Source organism: Aspergillus costaricaensis (genome assembly GCF_003184835.1).
Source record: "Aspergillus costaricaensis CBS 115574 unplaced genomic scaffold BO79scaffold_31, whole genome shotgun sequence".
NCBI lineage: Eukaryota > Fungi > Ascomycota > Eurotiomycetes > Eurotiales > Aspergillaceae > Aspergillus > Aspergillus costaricensis.
This window is the reverse complement of record NW_020291831.1, coordinates 235,651-256,077: the sequence shown is the minus strand read 5'-3', so window position 1 is coordinate 256,077 and position 20,427 is coordinate 235,651. Positions and strand designations below refer to the sequence as shown.

Here is a 20,427-nt window from a genome sequence, read left to right as displayed (position 1 = left end):
GCTTTGAACCAATAAAATGCACCATCCCAGCTTCTGAACTGTTGGAACAATTGGAGATGACAGCATATCTCCCACAAGAAGGCTGGGGAGAGAAGGATTCCGGAGTTGGGTGGCCACGGTTTTAGCGGGCGGGATCGACCGGCGAAGTGGCTCTGATGGATCAACAGTTCACAAGTCATTCAGGCCCATTGCCGGCAGGGCATTGTCCCACGTGCAAGGCTTGACTAGCATCCAATCCAATCATAATGTGCTAGTGGCATCGTGGCGAACCCCATTCGTAGCAGCCGGGAGATGGTTGATGTTTTCTCGGGGGAAACCTTGTTGGCAAGGGAACTCGGAGATGATTCGTCTGGTGGGGGCTGTTTTTGTGCTGGTCTTGGATATCCACCGATATATAAGGGGCGGGACATCCGGACAGTGGGCGACTGTGATTTCTAGTACCCTTTGCATAGTTGATAGCGATCAAGTTGTAAAATGTACAGCACGTTGTCCTTGTCTCTCGGCCTCCTGGCCACGGCAACGCTCGCTCTGGCCGAGCCGACCGTCTACCTCATTCGCCACGGCGAGAAGCCCAGCAACGGGAGCACCGGCCTCAATGCTGTGGGTTTTGAGCGGGCCGACTGCTTGAAGACTGTGTTCGGCGCGGATTCTGACTATAACATCGGATACATCATTGCAGAACAACCCAAGTCAGGTACATCAATTTTTGCGGTTGATTGTCGGATGTGGAATAGCCATCAGTAGTTAACAGATTCACAGATGGAAAACGCGACCGCGCATACGAAACGGTTCTCCCTTTGGCTGAGGAACTGGGCCTCACTGTCGATACATCCTGCTCGAAGAAGGACACCAAGTGTGTCAAGGACTTGGTGAAGGACTACACCGGCAGCGACAACATCTTGATCTGCTGGGAGCACAAGGAGTTGACCAAGATCGCTGAGAAGCTGGGTGACGACGATGCACCTACCTACCCAGATGACCGGTTAGTTTCTACCGAAGAACGTTGCAAAGGCGGTTTGTAGTCGACGCGTCTAACCAGTCATGCATTCCAGGTTCGATCTCATCTGGACTGACCCTTATCCTTATACCAACATCACGGACATCACGAGCGAGAACTGCCCGGGTCTGGATAGCTGAAGTAGTAGCCGAAAAATCAAACCAGGCTCTAGTTAGGGGACACTTGGCCTCGTGTCACGGTAACCGACGGCCGAATGCCCCTTTTGAGAAACGACGTAATGCAAAGTCATTCTGGATCTGTTCATGCGAGTGTGGCCTTAAGAAGAATAGCCTTTGGGAATCTTGTGTTGGGTACCTGAATTCTAGCAGCTCGCCATTCATGACACGATATGACAAAGAAGTCCTGCACGGTCTGGACGCATCCTCATCAGCCATCAACAAGATTTTGTGACCGACTTTTGCCCGGTCGCAATTCACTCCCATCCCTTGGAAGTGCATGTAAGTGCATGTAGGCCACTCGAGAAAGGCGAACTCCCGTGAAGTCTCTTCTAGCAGGCCCACAATCTCGCCACGAACCTGTGGGCGAGCTTTGGGTCGTGTGTCTGATAAGGCCATAGAATGCCAAGACGCCATGCCATGCTTGATATTGTTCCAAGTGTAACTTGCCATATATAGATCCTGGCATCAGCGATAAGACCTCCACTAGATGCGAAGGAGGTAGGATTACGAGCAAATGAGATGGAGCGGGAGGAATGCTTTGCCGTGGTGGCTGACTCCTGTTGGCCTTCCCCACGCACCACAAACCCCTGCCAAGTTGAACAAAGACAGACTGGCCTGCCAATAGGCTGCCAAATAAGGCCAATCCAATAAGCTCCATATAACGCTAAGCTTCCAGGTAGCCTGTGGCCGCGGTCTTAGCTGGTGCTTGGGCGAACGGGAGGTGAACCCAAGCCCACCAACTCCTCAGCCAGGATGTTCTGATGAAGCTAGTATTGTGAGACTAACTTTGGCCGGGAAATTAACGTCCGGTCTGCTGTTATGGCAGGTGAGCTTTGCTCTAAACTTCCTTGGACTTCAAGCTGCCTCTGGAGATGTGGTGGTTAACCCCGTAGTTGACTAGGGGCTGAGCACCTCAGCGAACCAAGTGAGTTTATAACATCAAACCCATCCACCAAAAGCACCCCATCACGTCTAAAGTGAACAGTTGACTCTCTCAACACTCCGATCGGGAGATGCAAGTCATTGACATCCTGCACGTCGATAATTATGGGGTAGCCCTCCAGCCAACGGTCGGATATGATAAGGTCACCCGACAGGAACAAAAGGGGGAATGATCAAGATATGCGTCGAGCAGGGGAAGAGTCCAAGCAAATGGCATCACTACAGATTACCTTGACCCCATCCGCAGGCAGTGATATTAATATCGATACCTTGATCTGGTTGGTGGGCTCCGATGGCGCAAAGGACGGCCAAATCGTTATCATCGGACGTTGATTCGAATCAGCGATGGTGAGTGGGACAGGCTAGGGCTGATAGACATCCCCTAAAGCACGGATCCCTGCTAGTGGGAAACATGTCCTAAATGACCCAACTGATAGCAAAGACTGGTGCTACATTGCGCGATATGCCTGTCCAGGCATTCGCCCCTGCAATGGCATCTTTGGGGGTATTTAGCCCATTGTTTGACCACCGCCGGAGATCCGTCCGACCTTGCTAGCAGCCATGCTATAAAGATCGGAAGCTGTGCAGTCAGTTTAACCGGCTAGGGGGTCGTCAGAGCTCAACAATTCTCAGTAAAGCTCCCCGGCGTCTCAACGCCCAATCAACGAAATATGGGTAAGTGTAGCCAGGTGTATGGCGCTGTACCCGGAACTGACAGCAGTGGGCGATTCTAGCTACCTCAACCGGCGAAACCCACGTCGCCGATGCCATAATCACCAGTGAAGCCACCAATGATTTCGTCCAAGTACAGAACAAGTCCGATCCTGAGAAGAATGTCTATGAGGTAGATGCTCAAGCGCTGGAGAACGAGGAGTACCCGCCGCCCACGGAGGAAGAGGTCAACAGCCTTCGCAAGGTCCCGGCCTATCTCCCCATCATTGCATACTCCCTTTGTCTGGTAGAATTTGCCGAACGAGCATCTTACTACGGCGCACAGACGGTCTTCTCCAACTTCATTGAGTTCCCTCTTCCTAAAGGTGCTCTTCAGACTCGGTAACCCCTGATTCTCATATCGCTGACCGGCTTCTTGTAGGAGGAAACGGTGCGGGTGCACCTCCGCGAGGGACGCAAGAGACGGCTGGTGCTCTGGGAATGGGACTCCAGGCTAGTGACGGATTGGTCTTGCTATTCCAGTTCCTTGCCTATGTCATTCCGATCTTCGGTGGATGGTAAGCCAATCCCCAAACTGTATACACGTGCGTGACTCGCTCACACTAACAGGTGGGCCGACGTATACGTCGGTCGGTACTGGGCTATTTGTGTCGGTGTTGCCATCTGTGGTATTGCCCACATCATTCAGATCATCGGCGCAATTCCTTCAGTATTGCAGGCTGGCACGGCGCATGCAGCGCCCCCGTTCATCATCGGGCTTCTGATGTTGGCCCTTGGAGCCGGTATCTTTAAACCCAATATCGCACCCACAGTCCTGGACCAATACCGCCATCAAAAGCAATACACAAAGGTTTTGAAGACTGGTGAAAAGGTCATTGTGGATCCCGAGATGACGGCAACTCGCACGATGCTCATCTTCTACGGAGTGATCAACGTGGGAGCATTCTACATGCTGGCTACCACATACGCGGAGAAATATGTGGGTTACTGGCTGGCCTTCTTGCTGGCCGGAATCATCTATTTTATTTTGCCCGTGGTGCTGGCGGCCGCCTACAAGAAGACGTACCGGACGCCGCCCAGTGGGAACTCGGATCTCGCCAAGGCAATTAAGATCACCGTAACTGCTTTGCGCCAAAACAAGTGGCAGGTCTGGCGCAAGAACTTCTTCGATGCGGCGAAACCAAGTGTCCTGGCAGCCAAGGGAATCCAGGTCGACTGGACCGACAAGCTGGTGGATGATGTGCGCCGAACGCTCGTGGCAACGGAGATCTTCTTCTATTTCCCCATCTACAACCTCAATGACGGCGGTATCGGGTCTGTCTCGACAAACCAGGGTGCGTCTATGACGACGAACGGTGCCCCCAACGACCTATTGAGCAACTTCAATGCCTTGACCATCATTGTCGCCGTGCCGATTGTCGATTACTTTATCTATCCACTGCTTTATCGGTACAATATTCCGTTTAAGCGAATCACTCGGATCACATTCGGCTTCACCCTGGCCGCACTCTCCGGTCTGTGCGGTGCCCTTGTCCAGTGGCGTGTATACAAAACCTCGCCCTGCGGCTACTATGCCTCTTCCTGTTCCGAAGTCAGCCCCATCAGCATCTGGTGGCAGCTGCCGAACACCATCTTGGGAGCCCTCTCGGAAATCTTCTGCAACGTGACGGCGTATGAACTGGCATATGCCCGGTCGCCTGCGAGTATGAGGGGTCTAGTCATGGCAATCTTCCTCTTCATGACTGCTTTGTCCAGTGCGCTGGGAGAAATCCTTCTGCCAGTCACTGAGGATCCCGACTTGATCTGGATTTGGGGTGCCCCTGCTGTTGCCCTCGCTCTGCAGACCATATTCTTCTGGTACCGATTCAGGTACCTGAACAACGATGAATTCATGACCGATGAAGCCAACTATGCAAACAGTGCAGGGGAGACCCCTATTCAGACCACTGAAGTGGAAAAGACGGTGGAAAATTAGATGTGCAGGGTCGGACCGAATCATTTACGGTCCCAATAACGGTAGCCATATTTTGAGTATGCTATTTTATCAATACATGTATCACATCCATCTCGATCCAGGTTTCAGGCAAGCCGGGTCTATAAGTTTGATTTCGGTATTGTATCTATAGTCCCTTCTGGGAGGATGTATGGTGGTGGTATGATTTAAATTGAGAGACGCTGCATAATTGCGAATAAGGCTACCGTGCCAGTCTTGGTAGCATATCGAGGGTATGAAAAGCTACGGTCGTGAATTCATGTCGAATATGAATTCGGATCAATGATCCGAAAGTCCGGCTTAGTAGGAACTTTGAGCGAATGCTCTCCTGGCCGACGGGAGTAACCATTAAATGGTTCACTGCGCTATGCACTAGATCTCATAAGCGAACGGGATGCTCTGCATCGCACCTTTTCTCTGCACACACCCTGCGGCGGCCACGTTCGCCTTCCGAACGGCCGCTTCGATCTGGGCATCGAAGTCCGCCAGTGGAGCACCGGTGGCAACAAACTTGGCAAAGGCAGTAGCGAAGTACCCGACAAACGTGTCTCCGGCGGCAGTGGTGTCTACAACCTTCTCCACCGCGGCGCTGGGGGCAAAGCCCTGCTTGCCAGTGGCCGTTGAGTAATAGGCACCCTTGGCTCCGAGAGTAATTAGAACAATCTGGACCTGGGCATGTTTGTGGAATAGAGGTGCAAGTTCCTCGGGCTTCAAGTCTTGCTCCTGCTGGGCAGGGGTGAGATGCTCCTTGACCGCCTGGGTCATGAGGACAGCTTCAGTCTCATTCATGGCCAGCACACTCGTGCCGGCAAGAGCGGCCAGGGGAATCCCTTCTGTGAAGACTGGTGCGGGGTTGAAGACCAGGTGAGAAGCACAGGAAGCGCTGTTAAAGTGCTTCATCAACTCCAAGGTGGTCGACCTCGGGATCTCGCCCTGCATCACGACAACACCTTGTTCTAGATGGATATTCCGAGTGGTAGCCAGGACTGCATCTGCATTATCCATTCCCGAGTAGTTAGCACCGGGGACGAACAAAATCCGATTCTCTCCTCCAGCTCCTTCATCCACGATGATTGTAGCAGAACCCGTTTGGCTGTCCGTCTTTTCCTGGATTCCCGTTGTGCTGACTCCGGAACCCTCCAATGTTGGGCGAAGGAGGGCCGAGTAGTAGGGATCACCTGCTCCGACCGCACCGATCATATATACCGACGCATCTTGGTTGTCTTTGGAAGCAAAGGAGGCGCGACCGCAGGCGACCGCCTGGTTGGCACCTTTCCCTCCGGCGCTGATAGCGAGGGAATTGGCTGTCAGGGTCTCGCCGGCATCGGGACAACGTGGAGTGTAGGTGACAAAGTCGATATTCAGGGAGCCAATCACGCAGATCTGGGGAGGTGCCATGGTGTTCGTTCCTGGGAGTTGCAAGAAGACGAGTCAGATATCCTAGTGACGGGTATGGTTGGAATCACCCATGCGGGGAAGAAGCACAGATGGGGACTCACTAGTAACGCTGAATTAATGATGACAAGTCAATTGATAATAGTTCAAAAGGGAAAGAATGTCCCATGCAGCCGCTATGCAGAATCTTGCAGGAAATAACAGTCAATTATAACCTGCAGTGGAGTTTATCGGTGGGATGAGTGAAAGTAAGAAAGAGAGGGACCTCTTTTTGGCGGCGGGGGGATAAGGATTAGGTAAGTGGAATGGTCACATGATGATGACGTTGAAAAGGCCGAGGTATAACCCTTGAAACAACACGGAACAACTACTAAACAACTATCATTCAGACAAACTGATGGCTGCTCCTGTGGTAGTCCTTCTGGCACTAGCAGTCGGTTATTTTGACTTAAGTTCAATCTACCCCAAATTATTCCCAATATGCAGACAGACGAAGGAGGCGGACGTAGTAAGTATTTGCTGAGGGCTAAACCTAGTATTATGGTCACTAGCATTGTGCGCAATATTAGTATATCTTTTGATGACATGTCTAAAGAGAGGCCAGTTTTGGTAGTGCTCAAAAAAAGCACTTTCGTCATAATTACTTGAAAGCTACTACTATTCAGCCCTGCCTGTCCAAGTTCTCTACTTGGCCGTGATCCGTGATCTGACGGATCGGATGTATTGCGCAAGGGGTTCCAGAAAGAGTTGCAGAAGTGTGGAATATATCTGTGCTGAAGAACCCACGAAGGAGCGATCGACTTCCATGGAGTCACTGGCTGGTTGGTATATTTACGGTTTATTGCTTGATCTGAAGGTTTATTGCATATGACTACTCTGGTCAGCACTACTACTTATCAGCTCTGCCGCAATCTGGCATGTCTTGTGCTGGACAAAATATTCTTGGCTATGCAATGTCATCACCGTTGCTATAAGTTCGGCACACATGGCTTCGAGCATCTTCGATAGAATGCCTTATTTACATATTGGGATCCCATCAACTGTGGGATACTGTCTCCGGCGTTGTCATTTGTCGGGTGACATACACTACGCTTCCTTCTCTTAACCATGGCAACCATAACTACTACGGCCACCACGGCCATTCGCTTTCGCCCTCTTCACCCCTCATTTGGTGCCGAGTGTGAGGGCGTGGACTTCTCTCAACCGGTCCCGGACGCCGTCATCGGACAGCTTCGTGCCGCGATGGCTACGTACGGCGTCCTGGTATTCCGCGCCACCCGACTTGACGATGCGCGCCATACTGCCTTTGCGCGCCAATTAGGTGAACCGATGGTGGATAGCGCGGTCGGGAAACCGGGAGTACCAAACCGACTCGATCCTAAAGGCGAGCTGATGGATATTGGGAATGTGGATGGCGACGGTCGGATCTTGTCGCCAACGTCGTGGCGGTCGCAGCTGCTCCGGGGCACACGCCTCTTTCACGTAGATGGCTCCTACTTCCAACGCCGAGCGGGATATAGCCTCCTTCGCGCGCACCAATTACCCCCAAGGGGAACCGGGGGCGCAACGGCATTTGCCGACACCAGGACAGCTTATGAGGACCTGGCAGAGGAGACCAAGAACAGAATTCAGAATCACATGCTATGGCACTCACTCATGCAAAGTCGCTATTTGGGAGCCCCAGACAATTGGCTCATCAGGTTATTGGTTTCTGTCTCCGATGTGGATGACCTCCGTCGTATTCCATATTTGACGGCCGTGGTATGTTCAGACATGCTTCAACGAAGGAGCGACTTCTCCAGTAAGACCGCGTATTGTGCTAACCAAACTGTCTTATTCCTTGCAGGGTCTGGTAGCCCGTGTACTGGGGATTTGGGTCAATATGGTGGACGTCGGCCTGTTCCTGTTGTTCTCTTTCGCTTTGGGCCGGATCCTAGTGCTGAGTTTGTTGCCCGAGGCTGCAACATCGCGTGGGCTTCATCCACTGGTACAACTGCACAAGCCCAGCGATCGAATGAATCTGTACTTGGGATCACATGCATACCAGATAGACGGGAGAAGCAAGGCAGACAGCAAGCCCGTAATTGGGGCATTGATGCGACATGCTAGTCAGGACAAATATGTTCTTACCGTGGACTGGCAGAACAATGGAGACATGATTATGTGGGTATGTATACCATTTAGATCTCTCTGTAGACTCTGGAAGCGATGCTAACGTTATTAGGACAATACTTGTGTGATGCACCGATCTTGTGGTGGCTCATATCAAGGACGGTATGTGCGTGATATGCGCAGGGCCACAATTTTTGACTCCGCGTAGGCGCTGAAGTCAACTTGTGGGAGAATTGAACGAGTGTTCGTTCCAATCAATATGACCCGAAAGAGGAGAAACTTTGTATACTCCCAGATATTAAACTTGTCTGCAACTTTCAGAGGTAAGAAGCAGACGCCTGAGTTTAATTTTGTGAAGAAAGATGAAGGATGCTGGCCCCTGCACTAGTCCCTATTTAGCTAGCTTCAATTGAGTGTGGGTACCTGACCGTTAAGGTGTCATGTCAGGCACACAGGAATTGAGGATGATTCCAGACAATATCAATGGAACTTCAGTGATCTTTTCAAACTGACAGTATCTCTCTCTTGTATACAGTACTTTCTACTTCTCTGTATTGACTATAGTGTAGACACTGTACTGCCGCATCATCACGCCCTAATTCCTCCACCTCCCTCATTCTACCCGAAACGTCATTTTTAGAAGCCCTGATGCAATCCCTTTAAGTGGATCTGCAGGATGCCCATACCCCCTATCCCCTCACATTCAAAGCCCGAGAATTCCGCCGAGCAGAAAGAGGGGAAGAAAGCTTGAGTAGCCTGCAGCAGAGGTACGTACCTGAATCATGCATCACTGCGGAGAATCACCTCTACTCGGAGCATTCTCCGTAGCGGACAATATCACGCCCGCCTATAGGAAGGGGAAGAATAGTCACTACCTCAAAGTGATTGATGAATCCCGACCAAGTAAATTCCATGTATTGTAGTACTACTCTCTCCTTCACAGGAGATGAGGTACCCCGTAGGCAGCTTCATATTTAACATAGTATTATCCCCTCGCTGATCTTCCAACTTACAGTAACCTGTGTACTTAGAAGTACCCCCTCTCAAACCATCACCTTTCAAACCTATCTCATCACAGAGAACAACCATCCAAGATGGTCTCCATCTCCACCCTCCTCCTAACTCTATCTCTAACTCTAACGGCAACCGCCCACCCCTCCGTCACCCACCAAAAACGCAGCGTGACATGCCTCAAAGTCGGCGCCACCGCAACAGCCACCTGGACCAACAGTGCCGATCAAACCTGCACGTATGTGGGCGTGGTAGGCAGTAACTATGGCGAGAATAGTGATGGTGATGGAGAGTATGTTGGTCCCTTTTTTTTCCCCCTTCACTTCCAATTCACTTATCCCATATGTTTCTTCTCTGTCACTACATCACCACTAGTGAAAGAACTGAAAAGCTAACCCAAATACTGTTCAAACAACAGTTACTCCTGCAACGGACGCTGCGGATCAGGATGTAGCGGTATCGCACTGGGTAATGTCTACACCCAGGATTGCTTTTCACATGATATCTGCTCGTATTTTGAAGATGCGAGCGGGGGTGCTAGGTGAGTGGTTCTATCTACAAGAAACATTATAGTATTATGTGATTGAGATATGCTAATATTGTGTACTAGTGACCCCAACTGTGGAGCAGCATACAAGGCCGCAGAGGATGATTACTTGCTGGGATTAGTTGATGGGTGCTCGCAGACGAATCCGACTAATGCGGTGGTGAAGCCAACGGCGACTCCGGTTTGTACTTGATGAGACAGTGGCAGTACATGAGAAGGGAGGGTCATTGCAAGTGACATGTATCTTGGCATTCAAAGTATGCATAACGACAGAATCTTCATCTTTGACACAATATGACTTCTTATATATGTACAGTCCATCTAATTGCTAAATCACACAAAGCATATATACTAGGTGCAAGTATAACATGCAAACATAAAACGTATTAACAGACGCACTACTTCCGCTCCCCAATCAGCTCTCTTGACTCATCACTAGTAGAACTCCCCTGTCGTGCACCCACCATACAGGCACAATGCGCTTCCATCGGTGGACTTAGCGCCTGTTCAATATCATCCTGCAACACGCTCAACCCCGGTTTGCGTCTATTACTCGACGGAGTAGAGTTAGAATTGGAAGAGGCCGACGGTCGCGACTGACTGCTGTTGCTGCCGGAGTCACCAATCCAGCAAGGCGCATGGAAGCGCAGGAACTGTTTCAGATAGGGAAGGCAGGGGCAGATAATGATGAAGTTGGCTTCGATGATGCTGTAGATTGTGTCAACAAGATCCGTCCAGTATTGGTATAGCGTAGTCTGTACGCACATGAAGATGACGGCTAGAGCAATCTCGTATGACTGGTCATCGGACGTTACCAGCGGCATTAGAGTCACCAGCCGGATTATGCTGGTGATTATAGTTCTGTGGGGTAGTGAGTTATAGTTTAGTCAAGCATGGAGGGGATATTATGGGATTGAAATAAGAAGGATCACCTACAAGCAACCAATCCCAAACATACAGCCGACCCCAAGCTTCTGAATCAATGGAAGTTTCAGCTTGACTATGACTGGGATAGGGATTAGAATCAATATGATATCGCTAACGGTGTTAGTAATGGCCGTAGCGAGATAAAATCCGACGCGGTTAACGCAGTGGCCGGTAGTGATGGTCAAGTCCCAGTTTTTGGCGATGGGTTGGCAAGGGAAGATGAGACCCAAGGTGAGGGCGATCGTGTAGCCGGCAATGATGAAGGTAACGAGGAAAATGATGTTTCTCCAGATGCGAATCATGTGCAACAGGCGATAGTAGAGCATCAGCAGAGCGAATTTGGCCGCAGCTAGGGCAGGGACGTAGATGATGGCGGCAGAAAGGAGAGTCTGGTTAATGGCTCAGCGACGAGACCACAGCAGGATAGAAGACGAGCAAGAAGCAAGATCGAAGGACGGACTTTCACGTAGATTTCGAGAACCGCGGGAGACAGGTACTCGATATGGACTCCATAGCCTCCATAAGTGTAACCGTCTACATGGAGAGGGCGGTTAGTTTCTGTGTGCGCTGGAGTTCAGCAACTAAAACCAGACGAATCTGCATAAACATACAGAGAATGACAGATTGCGTGCCAATGGAAAAGATCTGTGATATCAGAGACATGTGAGTGCAAGGACTAAGACAAGGTCATCGCTGCTACACAATACCCAAGCGAGAATTAAGCAGACTGCAGGCTGTATTAGCCACCAACCACTCAAATCTTTACACCATATAAGCATAGAAAACGTACCATCATCCCACCAGAACTTTCGCATGATGTGGATCTTGGTGTATATTCGCATGACGAGTAAGACTATGCAGAGGGAAATCCAAATCCCGGCCAGGATCTGATTGGTGGTGCGTAACCATGGGTGCGACAAAGTCCCCCGGAGAGCGTCATCACCAGCAGCTCTTCCCAGCAGGTCCATATTGAAGAGCCGACAAGCAGCGGCAGGTTTCCCTGAAGAAGGGGCATTATTATTGTTCTATCATGTCGATTCTAACGCAAATTGACAGATGGCGAGAACTGAAGCCCGGTCGCGTTTAAGTAACTGGAGAAGAGTCGAGTATCCCTCGATTCCTCCCGTCTCGGTGGCTGAGTGTCAGTAGAGTTTCAGCCACGGCATCATCATCCAGTATCTGCGGCAACGAGCATCGACCGATCGTGTCGGGAACCACCGCAGATGCTCGTCCATCTGCTCGATGCGATGAGAATCCTTCATATTCCGGGGTCTGTGCATCCTCCAGTAACTTTCAACCCTCGGGTAGTTAATATACGCCACCCGAATCCTGTGCCCAAGGGCAAGTACGTCGAACAAGTAGAAGACTATTACCACGGACCAAAAACAAAGTGGGGATATCATTACTGCATTTCGTCTATCATAAGGTTCGGGAATCGGTCTAGAACGATTCCACAACCCCGTTCATGTACATATTAGATACAGAAAAGCCACCCTCGTCAGTTGAAGGTGGCCTGAACGCTAGAAGCCGCATAGAAGGGCCTTTTGTTAATGTAGATCATAGAATCAATCCAAGGCAAAGCACCGTTCCACCGAGTCAGAGTTGTTACCCCACCAGTTGGGCATGGAAATTTGCTTTCCCGAGCCAAAGAACAAGAAGATCAACAGCATATTCAGGTTGAAACCCGCATCGAAAGCAGCGGCCACCATGTAGCTGTAGCGTTTCCATACCTCAAACCGATACCGGTAGGCCCAGTACATGACAACATATCCGCCAATAATTGCCGATGTGTAACCCGTACTGATATTACCGTAGAAGACCGACAAACCGGAGAAGAAGATGCTAACGTTCCACAGATCAATGCGCAGCCAGCGCGGTAGAGTGCGATGCATAATGTACAGGATCGGGGGCAGCACCGCGCCTACCAGGAACGCCCAGGGTAGAGGCTTCATCTCTTGCTCCTTGAACAGTCGGCTGGGTCCGAGAACTGCATACTGGACACCCAGAGTATTGGAGGATTTCAAAGACTGACCAGACCATTGGTTCAGCGGATCCGTCTTCTTGCCCGACAGGTAATCTCCTTTCGTGTTGAGGACCCATCGGATCACGGCGTAGTTCACTGGAATACCGAGGATAGTGCCAAAGATTTGAGAGAAAAAGACCGTGCGTGGCGGGATATGCATGTAGTGACCGATCTTCTGGTCTTGCAGCATATACTGCGCGCGGTACCAGGCATCGCCGGCAATCGATCCGTACGTAGACGGTCCGCAGGGGTGCCGATGGCTTTTTCCAGCAGGGGTTTCGACCATGTAGCCATACACCAACTCATTAAAGGACCCGACTGCCAGTTGATAGTTCGAAATGGCATACAGAAAGCCAAAGGGGACCACCAACACGGCGGCGCTCGCCAGCGCCACAAACAATGTCCAGATCGGGATCCACAGATAGCCACAGGCAATCGTCACGATCAGAGCTATAAAGCCAGCCATGAAAAGCGCGACGTACCACCAGAGGGGAATTTCCTTGTAGGTTCGCTGGAGAACATTGAGACGATCATGATACTGGTGGTTGATGCTTTGACCCTTCTGCTGCGACGCTTTCTGCCGCGACCGAATAACTTTCATCAGATTGTTTCGGATCTGGACGAAGCCGAAGGTTAAGATCCACGTAATTGCTGCGGTCACTTTCGCATAGTCGAAGAAGGTCGCCCAGAGGTTCTGAAGACCCATGTACATGTCACCATACTCCGCGTAGGCGGTCTCGTTCAGTTGATAGTCGGAGGTAACTACCTTGAGGGTAGGGTAGGTCGTTCCGTTCACTGTCAGCAGAGAATTAGACATAAGGCCGTGCTTGTAAGACCCAAGGTTTCCCCATTTCGCGGCTGGGAGTAAGACCCAACAATTGAAAACGAAGGCCAGGAACAAAACAACCTGCGTCCACCACGGGGTAAGAAGGATCGAAGAACCGTTCCAGTTGATGTTCGACCAGTCGAGGGACAAATTCAGCAGTCCCATACCTCCCAACCCAGATCCCAGGAAGTTGGCCACAGCGTTATGCGGTGCGACCCAGCACAAGAAGGCGAGGGAAGATGTGAACGGAAAGACGTATTCGGGCAAGAACTGCCATAGGGTCATTCCCAGGAAGCAGAGGAAGAAAACCTTCATCTGCCGCCGCGCGAGGGGGGATGAAACATCCTGTTTCCGGAACGTTTCGAACAACGTAGTCTGCATGAGGGCCTGGGGCCAGATGAAGTTGGGGTCATATAGCAGAAGCTGGCGGGCCAGTGCTGCGAAAGCATACCCGATCCAGACAATCGCAAACATGAAGAAAATAGCCACAGCAGGATTGACTCTCTCGCCGTAGTAGAGCTCTGCCATTGCGATCGGGGTATATCCCAGGTTATAGGTAGCTCCGGATGCCGCCGTCAAGGTGACCAGAACATGTTCCTTGATGCTCCACGGGCCCGGGTTGAGGCTAAAGGACCAGCGGGTAAAGGGTACGCGGATCACCCAGGCTGGGAGGACCCGCGCCAGAAAGTGACCCGCATAGTGGCACGCGATCTGCACGAAGAAAACGGAGTATGGGGCTTCGGTGGTACGGAAGTGGCTCATCATGGACAAGAAGGCACCGGGTACGACGAATATCACACAGAGAACGAAGTATCGAAAGGTAATGGTGTACAGGGTTGGGTCATCAGTAAGACTGACCAACTGGCGCACCTCGAGGGGCAGCGCGGCGATCTCGGGGTCTTCTTCGGCTGCGGTTTCGACCACATTGGGCTCTTCGGTCTTCTGACTCTTCTCCAAATCATCCACGGGCTGTTCCTTCACGGACGCCGCTTTGGAGACGGAGTCGGACGTCTGGTCCTCCCGGTAGCCCGTGGTGGTGGCGACGGGCGATACATCACCGGCATCAGAAGGCGCCGCATCATCTCGCTTCCGTCGAAAGATCGTGGATAGGCCCATGGTGAAGAGCCGGAGGCTGAGATCTAGCGCGCAGAGGCGGATGAGGTGAAAAGACGCATGCCCAAGCAGTTCGTTCCAATGCAGAGAGGGGTGAGGCAGCCCGCAGTTATAGAAAAGTTTCCATGATCGAGTGACTCCTCGCCCTTCTCCGCATCAGGTAAGGGGGCGATGGCGCAATCGAGCAGCAGCACCGCAGCATTTTCACACACCCCAGCTGCCAAGTCGGTCGGCTTAACGCCGAATGGCTAGAAAGTGCGAATTGTGCAGGTGGCACGAGCTAGGGCTGACCATCGTGGTTGAGAAAATGAAAATGGTGGGAGAGGAATAGCAGTGGTATGAAGCCAAAGTGGATGCCAAAATTGCGTTATCGAATCCTTCTCATTCGTGATACGCCCTTAGATCCCCGCCCACAGCTTGTCCGCAGACACGCCGTGATTCGACAGACGCCATTTCAACCTCTTTAGCCAGCGACCGGCCCCTGGGCCATCCATGGGTCCGAGGCCCAAGAAGAAATTTCACACGTTACAGAGGAAGGTGGAAGAAGTAGGCTAGTAGAATTGGGCTTGAATACCGCGGAGGGCTGACCGAGGAGTGAAGATGGTGGCCTATCAGGGTTTCAGCTGGGCCGCCCCTCAGGCCGGTCGTGCCCCAATGGGGTGCTTAATCCGGTTAAGCTTAGATAAGAGAAATCGATGAGCAAGAATTCGCGTGGATAACAAAATCAGAGTGAGATTTGACCGAGATGGGGCGATAATGGCTTGAGGCAACAGATAACCAGGCAGGTTTATCACCCTCTGAATAATTCATGAATTTGGAAGTTTCAAGAAAGATAAGCTGAGAGAATACTAAGATTGAATTTGGATCATATAAAGAATGGTTCAAGAATGAAAACAAATCCTCGTCTAAAATTATCGACTGCTACTATGCGATAATAAAGAAACTGCTTTGATTAATTTATATTGGAGACTGAATGTCCACATAAAAAAACATGCCTCGATACAGCTTCGTATTTGCAGACTAGGCGCGGGTTGAGACGACCTGTTCTTTGGGCTTTTGACCAGAAGAAGAAAAACAAAAATAGACGCATTTGATTCCCCCGAACCAGAATCGAACTGGTGATTTTTCGGTTACAATGAAATTCCTATTACAGCCGAACGCCATAACCAACTAGACCATCGGGGGATCGTTGGACTGGCCGCTGAGACCTGGCCCTTATGTTTCAGCAGTGTGTAAATATACAAATTTTTTATCGGAAATATAGAGCAATTGCATTTCGTGGCTGGAAGTAGACCAGCGTAGAATCATACTGTACAATAGACTTTATGTATAGCTATGGCCACAAGGTTTTTCACCAACAGTCTAACGCACACACACAACGAAATGGGCTACATTTTTGGTCATCTGACACATAGAATGTACAAGTCACGCGCTCTAGAATTATAGTTTAGGTTTGAAGTAAAATTCGTACGGGCCAACTACGGCTCGGGATGACGCCGGCGCAAAGGATATTTCATTCCATTCATCTTACAAAAAAACGACAAAAGGATTCAGGATCGCAATCATAAAGGTTTATGGCAATACAGTGGCCTGGATTCATTGCAATCATTTGAGTTTCGCCCTCGCAAAATCTGTTATACGCTATGTGAGAGAAGTCACCAAAGTGGTAAAAAAAGGAAAAGGATATAAGAAGAGTCCCCCGAACCAGAATCGAACTGGTGATTTTTCGGTTACAATAACTTCCATTACAGCCGAACGCCATAACCAACTAGACCATCGGGGGTTCTTGTTGTCATCAGTCAGCAATTATGCATCTATCAGACAAGATTATACTTACCACCTCAGCCCGCTAGGTCGGCTGCGAGCCAGCAAGCCGGCAAGCCATTTTTTGGCTAATATAAAAGGGTAAATAAACCTGCTGTATTTCAACAAATACGTATAAAAGGGAGGACTGATTAGTTGACACTGGCTAACTAGTTCCTGTGTTTTCATAACACCACGAGGCGATCAAGATGCTTCGTTGCAGTAGCTGAAGCTCGAAACAGCAGATTTCCGAAGTTTTGAATTACGGGCAACCGGATAGAATGGAGAGTCCATAGATATGGCCACCCGAATTGTCAAACACGAATGGAGGCCAGTCCTTGACGAGCAACGGGGGGTGAAAATAGCACTGAGCAATCGCCCCTTGATATCGGCAGTCATGCAGGTAATCGCATATACCACCAGCGCAAGTGGGATATCCGGTTCGATCTACGGCACACATGCTGAACCTTGGGCTTCACAGTGATTTGTGACCAATCAACAGCACTGTTCGCCTTTGCAGCACCCTACTAATAGTAAATGTGGATACACGTCAAGCAAAAACTTAGATATCCCCCGAACCAGAATCGAACTGGTGATTTTTCGGTAACAATGATGCCATTACAGCCGAACGCCATAACCAACTAGACCATCGGGGGCTTATTATAATTGTGTTGGCTGGCTTTTTGTTTATCGCGTGGTGAATGGTAGAGCTAAGTAGGCTGTCGTACCAGGTACAAAAAAGATTTGCTCCCCCGAACCAGAATCGAACTGGTGATTTTTCGGTTACAATAATATCCATTACAGCCGAACGCCATAACCAACTAGACCATCGGGGGCTTGTTGGTTTTATGTCCTCATGTTTTGTATTTATAAATGCCATGCAACACATGACTGGCAAGGCAAGAAAAAAGATCTCATATCCCCCGAACCAGAATCGAACTGGTGATTTTTCGGTTACAATAATTATCCATTACAGCCGAACGCCATAACCAACTAGACCATCGGGGGTTGTGATGACGAAGCAGCCAAAGTTTTGACTACATATTCTAAATCGTGTACCTACAGGAACTCGGTAGTGACTAGTTGTACTTCCAGTTCTAGACACAAAACTACGAAAGGGATATGCTGTGTTTCAAGGGCAGACTGAAAATGTACTTGCCATAATTGTAACATCATGAATCTGCTTAAGCGGAATATGCCTATCGCTTTGTCTATCCGGTGAAAGGACTGCTCGGTACTAGAATTACTGTCACCACAATCACTTGAATAATATATATATAAATACCACTCTACAACGTGGGAACAAATTGGAACGCTGTCTGTTATTGATGGGTATCGTTAGTACTCGATCACCTGGTCTACGTGGAATGTCTGCTATCTGCTGTAGTATATTCACGGATATCTCTAGCAGATCGAAATAATCCCACGTAGAGGAGCTACTCCAACACACCATGATACCCGTAGCCTGCAGTATTTTATCAGGTATAAATTATGTCTCTCACAGAGGTCCCAGTCCTCCTCTGTACGTACCATCGGCGACTGAATGATTTTGATTCCTCCAGTGTGTACCCTTCCAAAGCGTCCATAAGGCTATTCATCTTTCTCACTATACGCTCTCCCCGACTTGATAAACAGACATGAAAAGAGCCATTCTTTCCGATTCCCTCGATAGAAACGACCAGTCGGCTTGCAGGGTCCGTTGGTAGAGCCTTATTGGCATAGGCGAACTGGGTCGGTGCTTCAGTGAGATGAAACCGTAATTGCACCTGGTCGCCCACCCGAAGTCCCAGTTTGAGAGATCGGGAGATAATGAAGCAAAAATCACTGCAAACCAAAGTCTGAGCGCTCCGATCATCATCGTACCCCGAAACCGTCTTCTGTGACCCATTTGTGAGAACATTTTGTAACTCCTTCATTTTTCTCATCTCAACAGCCTTTTCTGCCAACTTTCTATTTCGGGCCATGATGTCGGAGTAGTAGTACCGAAGGATGGGATCAGGAGAGTTTCGAAGGTCATTAAATGAATCCCTTACAGCTTTTGCCCACCTGCGGATCTCAGGATCTGGCGATAGAAGCAAATTCTGGAATGCTTCCCTTCCACCGCATGCCTCGGCAGGAGCGGAGTCATTTCCGGTAAACCCTTGCCAGATTGGGGGAACGACGTTCAAGTGGCGAGTGGACCACATTCTACAGACACCCAGAGGAAGGTATTCGTCTAAGTGCTTGGCGGTAAGCGTCTGAAAGATACAAGCCATCCACATTTCCTGAATGTTAAGCAGACAAGCATCTGCATTGGTTGTACTTGACTTCAGCTCGACTAGGGTGACGAATGTAGACTCAATATCCTTGACGGAATCCCAGACATGGTAGTGAAGGCTCGCATGCGTACGCCGATACCAAGGATCATTATGGTTCGCGATGCGCTCAGAAAGCTTGCTGGATTGGCCCACATAAAGCCACATCCTTTGATGATTCGATGCACTCCAGAGAATGTTCAGATATACACCAGGGTTATCTGAATTCTCTGGCATACCGCCAATAGAGCGCAGGCTGTATAGATTTGATATTACTTTAGTACGACGCGAAGCCTAGAAAGGGAAAAAAAAGACGAGAGAAGAGAGAGTCAATAGCATACCTGTCTACATCAAATCTCCCAGACTCGCCTATTCGTTTCACATGATCATTTAATCCCGATTCAAGCATTTTCTTCAGGTTTACCCAATCGCATGTTTGGAGTATTTCATACCGATCACCGAACTTTTCACCAACGACTTGAACCAAATGGCGTAGTAGATATGTTGAATCTATAGGGCCACGATCCTCAAGAACAAGAGGGGTCTCAATGAGTTGCTTGAAGTCCGACTGCTTCACCTGTCTAGTTTTCCCAGGATGGTGCGAACGTGAAGTGCCCCGAAGTGTATCAGGCATACTCAATTCCCTCTCAAAGACGGTGCTTGTTTGCTGGTTAGTTGCCTTTTTCTGGTTGCCATGAGAAATTCGCCTCTGTATCACTTCGCGTTGGCTCCCCAGCAGCGTCTTCAAGTACTCATCATATTGATGACGCCTCTTGACACTCGCCTGAACCCGTGAAGTGGCACTGCTAAGTTTATCATGATATGACAGCGAGCGCGGAATCTTGTTGAGATACCAATAGAATATCCTAATAACGAATGGATAGTCCACCGCAGATATAATATCTGCCTCATACACATCCTCATCTATGTCCCGAGCCAATTCATCGAGTAAACGTTCCAGAACAAAGCAACGTAAACGTTCTTGCTCAATGGTCTCGTTCTCGGCCCGATCGGGTAAAAGGTTTGGATTGATGCCGAGTTCGAATGTGTCGGCGAGGAAGGGTAGAAGTTGGTCAACTAGCGCAGTGTGTAGGCGGTAGCAATCCAAATTCTCTTTCTTGAAGGCCTCCAAAAGCTCGCTAGCCTGCTAGCAAGAGAGGTGAGGACCAAGTTGCAAAGAAGTACTTGTCACATTACGTACCTCGACCATCGCCACTACCAGACAATTCAGATCTGTGGTACGAATGATAGTTAGCATGCATACTCAATAATGAAGCTTTGAATTTCGGGACTGTATGTTTGTCGAACAAGGGAGCCCCGGCCTAGCCAACTCAGTAATAAAATTAGCTTACAGGATATGTTGAGACATTCACTCTAGCCAGTCATTACCTGACACCGACCGACAACCAAAATCTTAAGATTCAGATAGATCAAATACATACATCCAACCCCTGCGTCTTGAATTGAAAGAATAGTATATTGACTACACAGTACTAGTAGATGATGAATAGTATGACAGATAGTTGACAGAGTGAGGGCAAAGGTGAGGGTAAAAGAAAAGGGTAACTGATTTCCTACTAAGAATGCAGTAGA

General features: G+C 49.6%; 8 protein-coding genes and 5 non-coding genes across 13 annotated transcripts; 4 read left to right on the top strand and 9 right to left on the bottom strand.

Moving 5' to 3' along the window:
* Window positions 1–411: 411 nt before the first annotated feature.
* BO79DRAFT_239851 (putative phosphoglycerate mutase family protein) lies at window positions 412–1,510 on the top strand. The gene is made up of 3 exons (XM_025684960.1): window positions 412–694; window positions 760–982; window positions 1,053–1,510. The coding sequence occupies exons 1-3, from the start codon at window positions 475–477 to the stop codon at window positions 1,135–1,137; spliced, it is 528 nt and encodes a 175-aa protein (XP_025536361.1). The 5' UTR covers window positions 412–474; the 3' UTR covers window positions 1,138–1,510.
* Window positions 1,511–2,189: 679 nt separating this feature from the next.
* BO79DRAFT_200966 (putative MFS peptide transporter) lies at window positions 2,190–4,765 on the top strand (the record flags this gene model as incomplete). Its single annotated transcript, XM_025681530.1, has 4 exons — window positions 2,190–2,261; window positions 2,840–3,155; window positions 3,212–3,347; window positions 3,400–4,765. 4 exons carry the CDS (start codon window positions 2,190–2,192, stop codon window positions 4,763–4,765), a joined length of 1,890 nt encoding a protein of 629 aa, XP_025536360.1.
* A 125-nt stretch (window positions 4,766–4,890) lies between these two features.
* Window positions 4,891–6,404, bottom strand: BO79DRAFT_200963 (ribokinase). Its single transcript, XM_025681529.1, has 2 exons — window positions 6,283–6,404; window positions 4,891–6,192 (listed from the first exon to the last, which is right to left on the bottom strand). Exon 2 carries the CDS (start codon window positions 6,179–6,181, stop codon window positions 5,156–5,158), a length of 1,026 nt encoding a protein of 341 aa, XP_025536359.1. The 5' UTR covers window positions 6,182–6,192; window positions 6,283–6,404; the 3' UTR covers window positions 4,891–5,155.
* An 831-nt stretch (window positions 6,405–7,235) lies between these two features.
* BO79DRAFT_273219 (TauD/TfdA dioxygenase family protein) lies at window positions 7,236–8,498 on the top strand (the record flags this gene model as incomplete). Its single annotated transcript, XM_025687490.1, has 4 exons — window positions 7,236–7,939; window positions 8,025–8,165; window positions 8,226–8,345; window positions 8,403–8,498. Exons 1-4 carry the CDS (start codon window positions 7,286–7,288, stop codon window positions 8,496–8,498), a joined length of 1,011 nt encoding a protein of 336 aa, XP_025536358.1. The 5' UTR covers window positions 7,236–7,285.
* An 886-nt stretch (window positions 8,499–9,384) lies between these two features.
* BO79DRAFT_258262 (uncharacterized protein) lies at window positions 9,385–10,041 on the top strand (the record flags this gene model as incomplete). Its single annotated transcript, XM_025686285.1, has 3 exons — window positions 9,385–9,593; window positions 9,720–9,842; window positions 9,912–10,041. The coding sequence occupies 3 exons, from the start codon at window positions 9,385–9,387 to the stop codon at window positions 10,039–10,041; spliced, it is 462 nt and encodes a 153-aa protein (XP_025536357.1).
* Window positions 10,042–10,244: 203 nt separating this feature from the next.
* Window positions 10,245–11,757, bottom strand: BO79DRAFT_273207 (uncharacterized protein; the record flags this gene model as incomplete). Its single annotated transcript, XM_025687489.1, has 7 exons — window positions 11,566–11,757; window positions 11,483–11,502; window positions 11,387–11,420; window positions 11,236–11,309; window positions 10,785–11,164; window positions 10,614–10,709; window positions 10,245–10,556 (listed from the first exon to the last, which is right to left on the bottom strand). Exons 1-7 carry the CDS (start codon window positions 11,741–11,743, stop codon window positions 10,247–10,249), a joined length of 1,092 nt encoding a protein of 363 aa, XP_025536356.1. The 5' UTR covers window positions 11,744–11,757.
* Window positions 11,758–12,167: 410 nt separating this feature from the next.
* On the bottom strand, window positions 12,168–14,786 carry BO79DRAFT_210828 (OPT family oligopeptide transporter). Its single transcript, XM_025682895.1, has one exon. It carries the CDS (start codon window positions 14,738–14,740, stop codon window positions 12,341–12,343), a length of 2,400 nt encoding a protein of 799 aa, XP_025536355.1. The 5' UTR covers window positions 14,741–14,786; the 3' UTR covers window positions 12,168–12,340.
* A 1,046-nt stretch (window positions 14,787–15,832) lies between these two features.
* On the bottom strand, window positions 15,833–15,922 carry BO79DRAFT_t196. Its single transcript has one exon. It is a non-coding gene; the product is annotated as a tRNA-Tyr (tRNA).
* Window positions 15,923–16,432: 510 nt separating this feature from the next.
* Window positions 16,433–16,520, bottom strand: BO79DRAFT_t195. Its single transcript has one exon. It is a non-coding gene; the product is annotated as a tRNA-Tyr (tRNA).
* A 589-nt stretch (window positions 16,521–17,109) lies between these two features.
* Window positions 17,110–17,196, bottom strand: BO79DRAFT_t194. Its single transcript has one exon. It is a non-coding gene; the product is annotated as a tRNA-Tyr (tRNA).
* A 92-nt stretch (window positions 17,197–17,288) lies between these two features.
* BO79DRAFT_t193 lies at window positions 17,289–17,376 on the bottom strand. Its single transcript has one exon. It is a non-coding gene; the product is annotated as a tRNA-Tyr (tRNA).
* Window positions 17,377–17,459: 83 nt separating this feature from the next.
* BO79DRAFT_t192 lies at window positions 17,460–17,548 on the bottom strand. The gene has a single exon. It is a non-coding gene; the product is annotated as a tRNA-Tyr (tRNA).
* A 470-nt stretch (window positions 17,549–18,018) lies between these two features.
* On the bottom strand, window positions 18,019–19,468 carry BO79DRAFT_155821 (uncharacterized protein; the record flags this gene model as incomplete). The annotated part of the gene is made up of 2 exons (XM_025678799.1): window positions 18,019–19,090; window positions 19,287–19,468. The coding sequence occupies 2 exons, from the start codon at window positions 19,466–19,468 to the stop codon at window positions 18,019–18,021; spliced, it is 1,254 nt and encodes a 417-aa protein (XP_025536354.1).
* Window positions 19,469–20,427: the final 959 nt, after the last annotated feature.

Excerpts from the sequence above, each read along its gene's own strand:
- BO79DRAFT_200963 (XM_025681529.1), bottom strand. The coding sequence starts at position 6,181 with ATGGCACCTCCCCAGATCTGCGTGATTGGCTCCCTGAATATCGACTTT.
- BO79DRAFT_210828 (XM_025682895.1), bottom strand. The coding sequence starts at position 14,740 with ATGGGCCTATCCACGATCTTTCGACGGAAGCGAGATGATGCGGCGCCT.
- BO79DRAFT_239851 (XM_025684960.1), top strand. The coding sequence starts at position 475 with ATGTACAGCACGTTGTCCTTGTCTCTCGGCCTCCTGGCCACGGCAACG. Across the intron at positions 695-759 it reads TGCAGAACAACCCAAGTCAG|ATGGAAAACGCGACCGCGCA; the intron begins GTACATCAATTT and ends ACAGATTCACAG. Across the intron at positions 983-1,052 it reads CCTACCTACCCAGATGACCG|GTTCGATCTCATCTGGACTG; the intron begins GTTAGTTTCTAC and ends CATGCATTCCAG.